Source organism: Culex pipiens, chromosome 3 (assembly GCF_016801865.2).
Source record: "Culex pipiens pallens isolate TS chromosome 3, TS_CPP_V2, whole genome shotgun sequence".
In the NCBI taxonomy this organism is placed as follows: Eukaryota; Metazoa; Arthropoda; class Insecta; order Diptera; family Culicidae; genus Culex; species Culex pipiens.
This window is the reverse complement of record NC_068939.1, coordinates 49,214,325-49,229,251: the sequence shown is the minus strand read 5'-3', so window position 1 is coordinate 49,229,251 and position 14,927 is coordinate 49,214,325. Positions and strand designations below refer to the sequence as shown.

Genomic DNA, 14,927 nt, shown 5'->3' with positions numbered 1-14,927 from the left:
GATCATCCCAATAACAGTTGGAGGTATTCTTCCATAACAAAAAATGTTATTCCAAAGTTGTTTTGGCTTTCAATCAATATCAGACCAATAACAAATTTTGCTATGATAACATAAACTGTTATTCAACTCTTATGCAAAAGTTGATTTTTCAAGAAGAATTCATAACACTTTCTGGTATTTTAACAGATTTTAATGAAATGGCATGAATTTAGTTATTACCGTCTGTTCGGGTACTTTCTGTCTTGAAAGGCCAGGATAAAAAAAATTAACTATAAAATCCATTTTAAAAAGTGTGTATTGTACAAAGTGCCATTGTACTTAAAAAAAAGCTTTATTGTTGTGTGTAGCAATATAAACTTTATTTTAGGACCAAATTGTTCTAACAGATCGTCACTTGTGTAATACGCCTTTATACGTCCTTTATCATTCACCTGATTCTTTATATAACTTTTGAAATTCATGAAATGAAATATGTGTTTATTAAATATTATTTATTTGTCACTCATTTTAAATTGAAAACGATTATAAGAAGCAATAATTGAACATCAATTTCAACATTAGATGAACGATGGAATTAACTGTTGTGTCCCTAATTACCCACTTGTCGCATTTATTGGAATCATTTTTCACACACTCAAAAAAATGAGTTCGCGTAAACGTGAACAGAGTTCATGCCACCGGGAACCAGGAAGAAAACTGTTCAACTTTTATAGTGCATTGCACCATGAAAGTGAACAGTTTTCTTCCTGGTTCCCGTTGGCATGAACTCTGTTCACGTTTACGCGAACTAATTTTTTTGAGTGCATGTAATAAATGTAATGAGCAACGCAACTACGCGTTCACAGAATATGTTTTACTCGAGTTTACTCTTTTACCCGATCGATCAAATTTCTGATGAACGTTGTTAAAATATTGCACATTTAGCAAAACATCCGATCGATCATAATTTCGTTCCAAAACCCTTTTCCAAACGCCACAAGCAAAAATGTTTTAAAACGTTACAATCCCAGTCACGGAGGCACACGCCTCCCTCGCCGGCATTTCCGGTGCCGCTGCTGGCTGTGGGCTCTCTCTCTTTTCGAGGAGGGACAATTACGGAGAATCAAACAGATTAGTGGCATTTAAATCTCCCTCAATTCCCGGCTTCCTGATACTTGACACGCCAATAAATTCACACCCGGCTTCTGATGTTCCGGTGCCGCACGACGAGGGATATTGCTGAAAGTGACAAAAGAGGTCCTGAATCACACGTGACGTGCCGTGGAAGAGAGCAAAACCCCCGAAAACGAGGGGCGGACACGTTCATTTGTTGGCTTTAATTTCTGACGGCGCACGGAGGAAAAGTTGGGCCTTTTTGAATTAGACCCAGGCCAGAAAAAAAGGCGTGAGACACCTGGTAATGTAAACCTACGGAACAATTTACGTAGCAGCAAACGGCAAAAAGTCAACCGAGGACGAACCCCGCCGGCGAAGCAGATTTATGTCCTTTTAGAGGGTTTCACAGAGAAATGGAAAAAAGAACAAGGATAATCACAGCTGAAGCTGCTAGGCGCGCAATTTGGCGCGTGAAATTAGCCACTTAGTGACGGTGTTAATTTCTGTTGACTTTTTGGTTTCCCTTCTTGTGCGAGGCCGTTACCTTTAATCGATGGTCCTCTCTAGCCACGTTGGAATGGGTTCTGGGCATGATTCCGTGTTTGGGCAATTGGAACGGTTTTCCTCAAGGAGCGCAACCAATCGGGCAATTGCTTGCGTGACAGACGCCTCTCGAGTGGTAATTATGATTATTGGCAATTGGCACTAATCGGTAATTATTTGTAAGCTGAGACAGCATTTTGGAACAGATGCAATAATCGACTCTCTATGTGTCGATATCGAAGGGATCGTACACAGTGAAAAAAATCATGGTAATATTACATCTGGGAAGGGGTACATCTTTTTTGTCAGAAAAAAAATGTAATTTTACCTCTGAAAATGAGACATTTACAACTATTCTGTTGTAATCTCACTTTTTCATTCTAAATCGAGGTAAAATTACATCATAAAAGAGGTAATATTCAACCTTCAAAATTTACACCTTCCAAATTTACATTATTTTTTACTGTGTACTAAAAATCAATCGTAGTAGGAAGAAATATCGCGAAGTCAGCGATCGGAAACCGGAGCTTCGACTGTAGGTAGGGTTATTATTGCATATAATAAAACATACACAAATCTCTAGAAAAATATTAAACATGAAATATATTTAAATTAATAAATATTTACTGTTTGACCACCCTAATGGACCCACGCCGTGTTATGGTGGTCCAAAAAATTAGCAATTTTTGTCGATTTCTAATCTAATCTAATCTAATCAGACCCTAGCGCAGCTAATCTTTCGAAGGAGAGTGCCTTAGGTTAGATGACGCCTAGCACTCTTCTTGTCATTTATTAACATTTGTAGTGCGCCATTGCATCGGAATGCATTGAAACATCACAAGCATTAAACCGGCCAGGCCTACTGCGTAAAGCCGCATCGCAGAGATGACTCGTAATTGGGTTGAGTTTGAGCACTGAGTGTACGAACAACAACACAATTCTGAATCGACAGGGGAGGAAGAAGCGTGGGGACACACCACCATACGCTCCAAGATTTGGTTGTATTCGTTGGGAGCACCATGCTAAGAAGGTTTGGTACTCCGGGACCCTCTGGGATGGGACATTGTATTTCCACGAATGCCCTGGACACTATTTGCCGTGGTTATAGCGCCACAACCCGCTCTTAGCAATTTTTGTCGATTTCGCAGACAAATTATAACTTCACGCCATTTAACCGATTTTAACTCTCCGATTTACATTGGAAAGGTGATAGCCGTCTATGGATTAGACCATAGACTGTGGTTTGACTTTCAAGGAAAAATCGATTGGAGTTTCAGAAATCTAGCCTAACATTTAAAAAGTATTTTTAAACTTTAAAGTGCATTTTTATGGTGTCGGGGCCTCAAGCAATTTTACGTGACATGTTCACGTAAAATATTCAATATAAAGAGTTATTAAACGGAATTCCGAGATTCGATTTAAAAATAATAAAATCTGAGGTTTCCAACGTGACGCATGCAAAACCTCAGGAAAAACGTAAACCATGACGATGAATAGCGTCGAAATTTTTGCTCGATTCGATTTTAAATTTTATCAACAATTTTCTGTTAACCTTGAATTACCTTCCTTTAGTCTTACTATTGCAATAATGCAATGTTTTACAATTTTCTCATGTTTCATGGAAATTCAAGTTCAAACGTGCAGTTTTCTAACACGAACGTGAAAATTACCCTACTATGCATACCATCATCTGGGGCGAATTGGGACAGTTAAATTTGCCATGTTTAAACACATTTCACGTTGAGAATCGGGAAAAAGGCGATTACGGCCACATCTAGGAACTCGGCTGGTTTGCTAGTTCAGCTAAGACATTTCTTATGCAAAAAAGTCCTGGGAATCGTTTGCAGAGGGTTTCATCATTGGTGGACCACGGGGAATCAAGATATGGCCGGGTTTTTACCGGATCTTTTATTCTGAAACTTGCAATAGAGGCCACAAAAGGGGGTCGATAAAGTGGTTTGTTTTGCTTTTTTTGTAAATACAAGGGCATTGCTCTGAATTTGAAAAATAAAAAAAAACATTAGTAGAATTGGACTTAAGGATGACAATTTTTTTTTAGGTATGGATTTGACTCATCTTATGTTACTGATTGTCTTTACAGTTTTATGCTAATTTTTTTCAAAATCAAAATCAAATTATTCGCTCAACGGCATTGTATTGGCGTTCTCGATTGCGAGATTGCTACTCGAAACTAGGTGTTCGAAGGCTTGATTGTTGAGGCAATAGGGGGATGGCGTCGCTATTTTTAGACCGCATTTTCCACTTTTTCTCATCGAAACCGACTACTTTATCGACTTCATTTTGCTGGGCGAGATAGGACGCCGTCTATTTTTAGACGATGACTCAGCACTTTTACACTCTTGCGCTTAAAAAAAACCAGGTGGCAGCACGATGTAACGCCACGTCCCTATTGCAAACCCCTTTTTACACCTTAGCTTCCATCCATCCCGGGATTCGAACTGACGATCTTTGGATTGTTAGTCCAACTGCCTACCAGCGACTCCACCGAGACAGGACCCAGGGAGACGACTCCTACACCTGGACTGAGCTAACGACCAAACCACGAGGTTAGACCGGGCCAATATTTACTTCCCCATGCCACCGGGACCGTCTGGGATCGAACCCAGGCCGACTGGGTGAGAGGCAATCACTAATTTTTTTTATAAATATCAAATTCCCGAAAGTCTCAATAAAATATCCCGGGAAACGAGAGGCCCAATAATACCCTTTTTCCCGAGAAATTTGGAATTCCCGCTCTTTACCCTCTTCACTGAAATATTGATTCTATCAATATCAATAGCTTTCAATGTACATTTTGCGTGTACCTATTAAATTTTAAAAAGTTTAGAGAAGTAGTTTGGAAGTACCGTCATCTGGGGCGAAATTGGGCGAATTGGGACTGCTGTTAGCCTTGTTACTGTGCAATTTTTGGATATTTTTTGTTAGTTTCATAACAGAAAAATAACAAATTTAAGTTGACTGGCGTAGTCCTCCGTCATTGGAATGAGGAAGGTACGAGAAACATAGCTAGAGGTGGGCAAAACCGCTCTTTTTTAGGAGCCGCTCATTTTCGTTCGCTCATTAAAAAGAGCCGCTCTTTTGAACGGCTCTTTCGCTCTTTTTCAAAATATGGATGAAAAGGATATTTTTAAAGAATTGTGTGATTTTTAAAGCTATTTCACATTGGAATTATATAAATTATTTGAAACAAATTAACTAAAAGCGAGAAGATGTCCTTGAAAACCATAGGTCTTGGCGGTCTCTATGACAACATTTATACTCGAACCTAAAAATTCGAATATTTGAATGACATCCAAACTTAAATCTAGGATTTTTTCCAAAATTGAACTAATGCTGATATTTTATTTAGAGAAAATATTCTGTTAACTCTTTTCTACATTCTGATTTGATCGATAAAGTCTGTAAACACTTAAGTTGATCCGGGCAAGAGGATTTAATTTTTTTCTAAAATCTCTAAGCTATTTAGTAGATTTTTGGTAATAATTTACAAGTTATTATGAAAATATAAGCTTGGAAACTATTAAGTGATCTTTCAATATATATTGATGAGAAAGTTGCTATAGACACCCCAATGAAATATGACGATTCAGCTCTGAAAATATCGGAAAATAGCCCATCTTTAACCTGTCGTTTTTTATCCAAAAGTACTTGAAAAAGTACACCAAGCGATTATTTTTTTATTAGCATTGAAATATTTGAAATTGTATTTCCAATTCTCAACAACAAATTTAACACCACAATTTGTAGAAAATTCAATCGACTATATTTATAACAAGTTTAAAAATTATTCCATCTTGGAACGGTTCTTTCAAAAGACCGGAGTTCAAAAAAGAACCGCGGTTCTTTTTTTGTGAGCCATGGTTCGTTCGCTCTTTTTAATGAACCGGCTCTTTGAGCGGCTCGCTCTTTTTTTGCCCACCTCTAAACATAGCTAATTCTAGTTAGTTTTCTTTTTCACTTCAGTTTAAATTATTTATTTAAGGATTTGAAATTGTTAATAGCTGAGATTATATTTATCTTTTTTAATTTTTTTTTTTCCAAAAAAAAGTATTTAACCTTTAGTGCTTGCTATGTAGCATTTTTCATCGAAAAAACCATCATGAACAAATCTCAAATCTAAAAATAATATGTCGATGCAACACTGGAACGAGAGTTATTAGGATTTTCTTTTCTCATCACAATCAAATAAAACACGAAAAAATACTGTACAATTATAGAATTGGATGTTCTTTATTAAATCCAAGTGGATTTCATTCCACTCATACTCTAACTCCCCTCCCCTGCTCGCTGCCTCTTATTGCTGTCTGTTGTAAATGTCCCCAAAATATGTGTCCATCGCAAAGTGGCACACTCAATTGCACCGTTAATCGGTCTCACATGCACACATGCACAATTCCCAATTACACTAAACTCACAATGATTTGCTTGCATACTGGCGCGGCGATTACGCGCAAATTGAAGTACATCGTTTACTCTAATTTATTAAACCCCTCATCAAACGGCGATTACCAGCTAATGAGGAAATTGCTCGCGTGGTATAATTCTAAACTTAATACACAAATATCTACAATCCGAGAGGGAACCTTAAATCACATGCACTCACTAGAATCTATCACACACTCGCGTGCGCGCATCTCAAAAAGTACCCGCCGGCGGCGGATGAGGTTTCGGTGCTCCAATCACTTTGGCCAGCCCAAACCGCTCGAAGCTGCTCGGTTCCAGTCCGAGATCTTTCCGCAGCTCGGCCTTTGGTCCAACCAGGTTCATCTTCTCCATCTGCTGGTGCTGCGATCGAATCGCGAACCGGTTCACGTGCACCGGAATAGGAACAACAATTTTGGTACCACCACCTCCGGTCCCAGCTCCACCGGGTCCACCTGCTCCTCCGGCGCCCCGATTGGCCAGTCCGTGCGAGTTGAGACCGGCCTTGACCCGTTTCCACTTGGCGCGTCGATTTTGGAACCAGATTTTTACCTATTAGAAAAGAATGCAAGCACAAAATATTTTATTACTCAAATTCGGACCAAATCTACTTGAAATTGTCACCAACCTGGACCTCGCTCAGCTTGAGGCTGGTCGCGATCTGGCTGCGCTCCGTAAGGCTAAGGTATTTTTTGGCATGAAATTCCCGTTCCAGCTCGAGCAGCTGTTCCGAGGTGAAGGCAGTTCGTCGCCGGCGGGACTTGGAGCAGTTGTCGCCAGCGCCGCCGCCCGAGGATTTTGGGTTCGCCTCGTCGTCGGAGCACGCTTCCGAGTCGGATTCATCGAGATCTTGGGGGTAAGAAAAGCATGAGAAAGTTTTAATTTGTGGGAATTTAAAATTTAGATTATGTGTTCAATTGTTTGAGCGATTTATTTCAATTAAAATAAGGCAAATACAATTGTTTTACAAGATGTCGCCTCCCCTTGGCCCTGCACAACAACACAACAATCTTAAGGTCAGAGGAGGAATAATAATGAATGAAATAATTAATTTCTTAAAATATAAATTAATTCCAAAAACAGGTAAAATCGACTGTAAACTTTAACGGTGCACCTCAACCGGAGCCTTTTGCACCAAGATTACTGTTACACACATTTTAGGATCTTCAAAATTACGGACACTATGGATTTATTTTTTTAATCATCCCCTAAAGTACTATCTACAACACATTTTACAACAAAGTTTGACTATTTTTACAATAAGATTGTTGCAGGATTGGGTCCGCAAGTTTGACAATTTTTGAATAAGAATATAACAACTTGCTTGTTTGCTGTGCACCCTTAAGAAAACACGCTTTATAATAAATATGTTCTTTTTTGCCTTTCTTACTAAAGAAAGGTATGGGTTATACTTTTTTGATCAAATGGGGATTTTGAGAGATCTAATAAGCAAAAAAAGGGAGCAGTCTTGGCTGTCTGATTACGATGTACGCTTTGTAAGCGAATGGTTTTGGGTTTGATTCTCATCACCCATCTAGAAAGTTTTAAATTATAGTAATTTTAAAATGATTGTAATCGATGAGTTTACGGCGCATTCGACCCTGTCCTTCGGGGTGAAAATTCAATTCGAGCCAAATATTTCATTTGGGCACAAAACCAAAAACCGCGATTCGAGAAAATCGCTGGCAAAAAGTGGACAACTTGTTTCAATTCCTATTTAAAAAGAAAGCTTGACTAGTGGTATTTTTACTGATGATAGATGAAACACATCATTATCCTCAACTCTGCTTTAATGCTTCTTAATTTATGTTGATTTTCGCAATAAAACTAATAATTAAAAAAAAAATCTCGCTATTGGGCCCTTTTAACTTTCCAACTGTTGTTCATAATGGGCCCTTTCTAAATGCAATTTCGAAGGGAACTGAAAGGGCACTAAAGCGCTGTTACCTGATTGTTGTTTTTAATGATGTTTATGGGCCTTTTTGTTTAGTCAGAAATAATGAGGTATTCAGCCGTAATTTTGATAGTTGGTGAAGTTTTGTGATCGAATGGTGTAGATAAGGTATGTGAAACATAAAAAAATCTTCAAAAGTGTACTAAACAGCAGCCGCGGGCCGTATTAAATATTGTGTTTCGACGAAGTTTTTTTCTGCAGAAATCCTTGGTGAAACGTAAACCAAACTTTGTTTTGAAGTGCATTAGTGTTAAGATTGTAAGAAAAGTTTACTTTATAACATAGAAAGTTCCTTAACCACGAAAAACTTACGAAAAAGAAAAGGGCACAATTGAACTTTTTTTCTGGTTTGGACTGAACATTGTTATGTGCCCTTTTGTGTTTTTGATTTTTTCAATAGGAAATTGTTTGCTATCAATCTGATTCTTGGAGGGCATGTAGGGAGTGGACTAATGAATGGAATAGCGGAATAATCCCAAATGTTTACGTTTTGGTTTTGTGCCCTAATGAAATGTTTGGCTCGAATTAACTTCTGCGATTTATGAACAAATCGTTATTTTCCGAAAACGTTGAAAATAAAGTTTTAAGCATTTTTATTACTGAGCAATAATTATTCTCTGATTCTCCAGACAATGATATTTTTTTATACATATATTTTTAATATGAAACTTTGTGTACACCTTTTCTATGACCAAAAAAGAAATGTTGCGGCATTAGTTCGTATTGAAACTTGCCCAATAGAATTTGTCAGCTGTCATACAAAAAGGCTATTAATCTATTCAAAAAATCTGTATCTGGGGAACGAATTTTCTGATCAAAGACACCAAGTCTTTGACAAAGTTGTAGTGTCAGAAAAAAATGTTAAACTCAAAATAAAATGTATTGACTAAAATAACCACTTCGAAAAATCTGATTTTTGGATATGTTGTAGATAACAAAAATATATCTTTTGAACTATGACACAAAATTCGTTAAGTAGTAAGTAAAGAAGAAAAGTCAAAAGTTTTTTGGACTTCAGATTAGAAAATGTCCTACAAATTTGTTTCAAAAACGTTGAAGAGTGGACCAATGAAAGAAAAGCAAATATCAAAACATAAATCTACCGTTAATTTTCCGTTTCTCGAAAAAATGTTTTAAATCAGTCCTGCACGTTAATCAAATTTTATTATTTTAGAACTTTTTGATACCAAATTTGATTTAACATCTAAAATTGAAGTAAACATTTGTTTGTCCAAGTTAAAACAAAGTTTTTATTTTCTTTAAATTGGCAACACTGCTTAATGATTTTTGGTAAAAAAAAGATGCCATCATTGCATTCTAAGACATATCCAAAAACGGATTATTGAAAATGATTCTTTTGGTCTTTCATTTTTAGTGTGAAATGTCGAATATACAACGAGTAAACTTTTACCTACTTTTATTGAAGCAAACCTGCTACTTTCTTCATGAAACATGTTCTGCATACTGTTTTCTACAAACTGGTAGCATCGATAATGTCTAGAAATGTCATAATGTAATCGGGCAAGAGGATTTCCTAATAAATTTTGGAAATCTTATTGATCTTAATTGATCGAATTAGTGTTTGGTGTATTTTTAGAATTATTTGTGCACGTGATTTTTTTTTTTACAATTTAAATAAAAAAACAAACTGTCTAAATTCGTTGAAAAATTGTGTTATAAAAAAAATCTTTATAAAAATAAACCATCTTCATACCTTTTTTTTTGCTTGCTACCTTTTAAAAAAAAATGTAGATCATAATTTTTACAAGGTTTAAAAAATTAGTTTGAGGGTTTTAATTAAACTTATTCATTACATTAATAACCCAATAAGATTAACTATCCAACACCACGTTCCGAAACGTGCATCAAGGGCGATTAATCTTCATAAACATCCCGTTTTCGTGGGCACATCGAAATTAATTTGCAGGCTCACCAGGGGGGAGAAAAAATTGCATAATTTCCGCCTATTTATACTGTCACTTGCTGGGCTTCCCCCACCTTCGCAGAACACGCACAAAAGTGTTTATCTTGGAAATCTGTTTAGCCACTGATGCCATCCGCCGCCACAACTTCCTCTGGGTTGAATCAACGACAACGACGACGACGACCCCTCTCTGCTAAATGCTTAATTCAATTGACTAAACTTGATAAACCATCATATAGCGGCGTATTTCCCGAGAGGGGGAAAAACAACTTTTTAGCCACATCACTCATAATCGTTCAAGAGTGAATTAGCGAACGCTCAACTGTGAGCTTCGAACGACGGTCGTTCGGGTTCCGGGGACGGAACCGTGGCGTATGATACGTCGTTTGGTCCCGCCGTCGTTTAGCCGGGATTTATTTTTATTGTCACAAATTGGGTGGAAAAGAGAAATGGATTGAGCGAGGGCGGCGAACGGTTATGAATATTTTGTGAGTGTTTTGCGATGGAAAGTAAAAAGTGGAGATTAGAACAATGGCACATTAACTAACAACACTAATTGTGTTTTGATTCAATTAGGATTTTTGGAAAAGTAGAATAAGTCTATTTAAAAACATTAAATTTACAGAACGAAATCAAAAAAGTAATGAACAAACCAGTAATTACAGGGCAGAGAGTCGACTGTAATTGAAAAACTGAATAATCAATTTCTACCGAAAGAAGCATGATAAAGTAACTAAAAAACGTTTAAGAATTTAGTTGTAAGAAAAACTTAGCTTCTTTTGATTTAATAATACGTTTTTATTTTTTTTAATATTGTCAAACCTAAACTGAGAGAAATTGGTTCGATCCTTTTTCCATACATTTCCATACAATTCGCCGATTTTCTTTATTTAAACAGCAAAACATATTGGAGGAAAGGCTTGTACACTTCCCATCAACCCTAAAGTTACAGCGCAACCACGCCTCTAAACGGTTCACTACAATTCACCAAAAATAATTTTTTACTGATTTAGAATCTTCGGCAAAGTAGGTTGAAATTGATTTATTGGATTTTACACAGTAAAAAAAACTTGAAAAACGACGGAGTTTAAAAATGATCTCTTTTGTATGTGATTTCACCTTAATTGTATATGTAAAAAAGGGAAATTACATAGAAACAGATAATGTTAAAAAGATGTCACAAGTGAATGATGTTAAATCTAATTACATATTTTTTTCCTCCAAATCTTTCTTGAATTAGGTATAATTTTATTAGAAACTAATGAAAATAACAACAACGACGTAACATTTTTTTTTTTGTATAGCTTATTTACACATTAATTTGGGTAAACTATATGAAAAGAGGTAAACTTAACATTTCAACACACCGTTTGTTTAAGATTTTACTGTGTATAGGTTCAAAGATAACATATTGTGATAATGAGCAGTTCTCCAGAATCTCGCAAAAAATGGTGTGCTTTTTGATTTGGATGAAACATTGTCCATGGATTCTTTAAGTCCAAATTAGATATTTTGGTTTATCCATACAAATTTTTTCGTTTACTTCTTCGTATGATCGTATGAATTTATATTAAAAATACCATTTTTATTAATTTTAGTATCCATGATAAATTACATAGAATCATAAAGACAAACTTAATGACAAAAAACCGTTTCTAGCACTAATACTAATGCTAAATGTTTTAATTAATTATTGCATAAGAGATTTTGAGAAATCATGCGTAATCGCGCGATGCTACTTCGATAACTTGAATGTAGATAGCACAAGTGATAGTTTGCTTCAGAAATTTGAAGAAAATTTGTTCCTGGTGTCATGTCCGTTCGTCCGTGGTTATAGGGTTATTCGAACAAACGGAGTTTGATTTTTTTTTTCGTTGTCTTGTTTTTGATTGTTGAGTTTTAGTTTGACCCTTAAACTACTCTAAGTGGAAAATATCGAAGATTTAAATCAAAAAGAACTTTTATAATTATTTGATGAAATGCACCGTTTTTAGGTAAGAATTATCATGAAAAAGGAAGAAATATTTGTTTTTATAATAGTGTTCATCTTTGTCAATTTCTGAAAAAAAAATAAGAGCTTGGAAAACTTTATGGACATTGATGATCTGGCCAGCTCAACACGAACTGGCACCATCCAAAACTGAATAGACAGAATTGGAAATTTAAGTGAACTCATGACATAACCGGAGTGCACAGACGAAGCTGGATTTTCAAGTTATTTTTTTTATCAGGAATAGTAGTTTATGCAACAAATTGCAAAACCAAGCAAGAGTCGTACATTTATCGTAGCAACGAGGTTTACCGAGTCAGAGAAATACAGGCAAGTGATGAAAAATCAAATTTTGCAACGAGTTGCATACAATTTTTTTTGCAACTCCAAAATATCACAATTTGAATGGAATTTTAAGTCAAATCGCGCTCACTTTTTCAAAATGTCCTATGTGCATAGGAAAAACATGGCGCATTGGTTGTTTTGAAAAAGTAATCTAGAAATGTCAATTCACCGTTTAAATCAAAACAATATTGAACAGTATTACTTTTCGATACAAGTACTGAAAAGTTTATCTTTAGTTCCCATGCCCATTTCAGTGTTGAAAAGTAGAACTTTACAGTTCTCGAAATTTTTTGATTACGTCCTATGATTCAATTCAACAATTCAGTCAGTTATTTTTCAGCGATGATGTAAAATTTCTTACCTCCACTTTTCCCACACCCCGTCGGCGACATGGACAAACTAATATCGTCACTGTACGATCCATCGTCGTTGCTATCGATTCCACCACCTCCCCCTCTTATCATCCCCTCCTCTTCTCCATCATCGTCCCTGTCAATGTTCAAGTACGACGACTGCCGACTCGAATCCTGCGAGTCCTGCTGCACTGAATCCGGCTGTCCGGCTGTTCCGGTCGCCGCAAGGTCACTATTGAAATTCCTCAGGTATATTCTTCCACTGTTGTTGGTTCCACTTTCCCCGTAAAAGGACCGCCTCACGTTGGCAGCCCCAAAGTACTGTTCCAGGCCATTACCGGCAGACTCCGGCGTCGGATCACTTGGTCCCACTCCCACTCCTGATTTATGAGCGACACGTTGTTTATCACCAGCACTTGAAACAGCAGCACTTCCACCGAGGGCAAACAGTTGGGACAGCTTCTCGTTGGCCGTCTGGGACAGATAGCCGACCCACGGATTGTACAGCGGAAAGTTCGTAAAGGACAGCATCGCGGCCGCGTTGTATCCGGCGGCCAGGTACTGACCCGCGGAATCACCGGGGAACCGCTCCGCCGGAGATTGACTCCGTGTCGCAGTCGTAGTACTGCCCGCGATGAGGTTCTCGATCGAAAACGAGGTATTGCCGAGCCGGGACAGCTTCAACGGTTCCTCCGGCTGGATCAACTCCGTCGTAGCTTTATCCATTTCTTCGCCGGAATCGAACCCATAAACACAAACCCAAGCTACAATGTCCAACCGCAAGTCGTACTCGTACTCTTTGTCGTAGACCGCCGCGCGGAACGTGACTTCGTCGAACCGGTGACACTCTCCAACTGCGGACCAGCCGGCTCGTCTGCTAGTTCCTTCCCTCATTCGCTGTTTCGTCGTCGTCGTTGTGGTTGTGAATGTGTGTACAGATGCGACCTAAACCCCTCCCCTCGGAGGATTGCGTCGGGATGGGTTCGGTTCGGGGTGTGTGGGCCAGAGGGTCTGGCAAACAACATAAAATTTGTTTGTTTTCGCTTATTGCTCGGTAATCGGTCTCACACTTCTTGGCGGCTCTTGAGGGTAAATTTATACATCACTCGGCGTGAAGTTGTCTTTCGGGAGATCTTTGAGATGTGGTACAAAAAGTCTATAAGGGCGTTTAGGGCCAGTGCGATGGGAAATATGAAAAAGTACCTAAAGTAATCAGTTTATTGACTACAAATAATCAGTTTTTTCAGTTTTTTTTAATCAGGGTAAATTGGTTTATTTTGAATATCTTATAAATTATTTGAGTTCGTTTGAGCGATGTTGTGCATCACAATTCTAGAGTAATTTATCAAAAGGTGCAAAAAATCTATAGCACATAAAAAAAAAACGAAGTTGACTTTATAGCTGTCGGCCACCATTGCTAGTACCAACCACTAGTGTCTTCCTTTTTATCTACAAGGACTTCGCCGCCCTGGGCTCCTAAGTGTATGAAAGTATGGCACGGAGCGACGACGCCGAATACCCATATTTACACAAAGAATTTTAGAGCGCCCGCCGCGGGATTCGAACCGGCGACCTCTGGATTGTGAGTCCAGTGCGCGGTCCGATTGATCCACACGGGCGGGACAATAGCACATAAGCCGTTTTGAAAAAATAAATTTGAATTTACAATCCAAACTTATCTGAAGCTAAACTTCGGATAAACAAATCATGAAAAACATTCCTTCTTCTATTTTCGTAGTTTTACAGTCAACTTCGGGTTCAGTGAACCCAAATTAGTCAAATTCGAGTACTTTCATTATGAAATAAATATTGTATACAGTCCATCGCCGCCATGTTGGCTGCCATCCTTGATTTAATTTTTCTTGATAACTTTAGAGCAATTTTGGGGTTATATTTGAGCTAAATTACCTAATATTAATCACCAACACAAATATTTTTTTCGTAATTTCGAAGTGAAATTCTCGCGAAGATTTTGGATAATGGTGTCTGGACAGTACATTAAAATTATTTTTGTAGTCGGATGAAATAGCCTTTTGGGACCCTCAAACCTCGCGGTTAATGGATTTGTTCTTTGTTTGACCAATTTTGTTAGTGGCAATGACTAGTGCAACTATTGCATCTATTAGAGTAAATAAAATTAATTTCAACTGCAGTTTTTTTTATATAAATTAATGCATTGACAACATTGAGAAACAAATAAGAATATTCAAATTTCAAAGAAAATTAATTAAAATATGAAAACTATTTCAAAATGTTTGTAAAAATTCTAAAATCCAAAGC

At 37.4% G+C, this 14,927-nt stretch overlaps 2 protein-coding genes across 2 annotated transcripts in view; both read right to left on the bottom strand.

Annotated features, from left to right (window-relative positions):
- Window positions 1–6,294: 6,294 nt before the first annotated feature.
- Window positions 6,295–13,541, bottom strand: LOC120413255 (homeobox protein unplugged). The gene is made up of 3 exons (XM_039573984.2): window positions 12,656–13,541; window positions 6,710–6,930; window positions 6,295–6,633 (listed from the first exon to the last, which is right to left on the bottom strand). The coding sequence occupies exons 1-3, from the start codon at window positions 13,539–13,541 to the stop codon at window positions 6,295–6,297; spliced, it is 1,446 nt and encodes a 481-aa protein (XP_039429918.1).
- The window catches only part of LOC120413253 (vacuolar protein sorting-associated protein 51 homolog), a 46,827-nt gene continuing 38,607 nt past the window's right edge, over window positions 6,708–14,927 (bottom strand). Inside the window, exon 5 of the mRNA XM_039573982.2 lies at window positions 6,708–6,930. The gene's annotated coding sequence lies outside the window, so the exon portion shown is untranslated. The remainder of the gene's footprint in view (window positions 6,931–14,927) is intronic.

Excerpts from the sequence above, each read along its gene's own strand:
- LOC120413255 (XM_039573984.2), bottom strand. The coding sequence starts at position 13,541 with ATGAGGGAAGGAACTAGCAGACGAGCCGGCTGGTCCGCAGTTGGAGAG. Across the intron at positions 6,931-12,655 it reads GGGGTGTGGGAAAAGTGGAG|ATCTCGATGAATCCGACTCG; the intron begins GTAAGAAATTTT and ends CTTACCCCCAAG. Across the intron at positions 6,634-6,709 it reads TCAAGCTGAGCGAGGTCCAG|GTAAAAATCTGGTTCCAAAA; the intron begins GTTGGTGACAAT and ends CTTTTCTAATAG.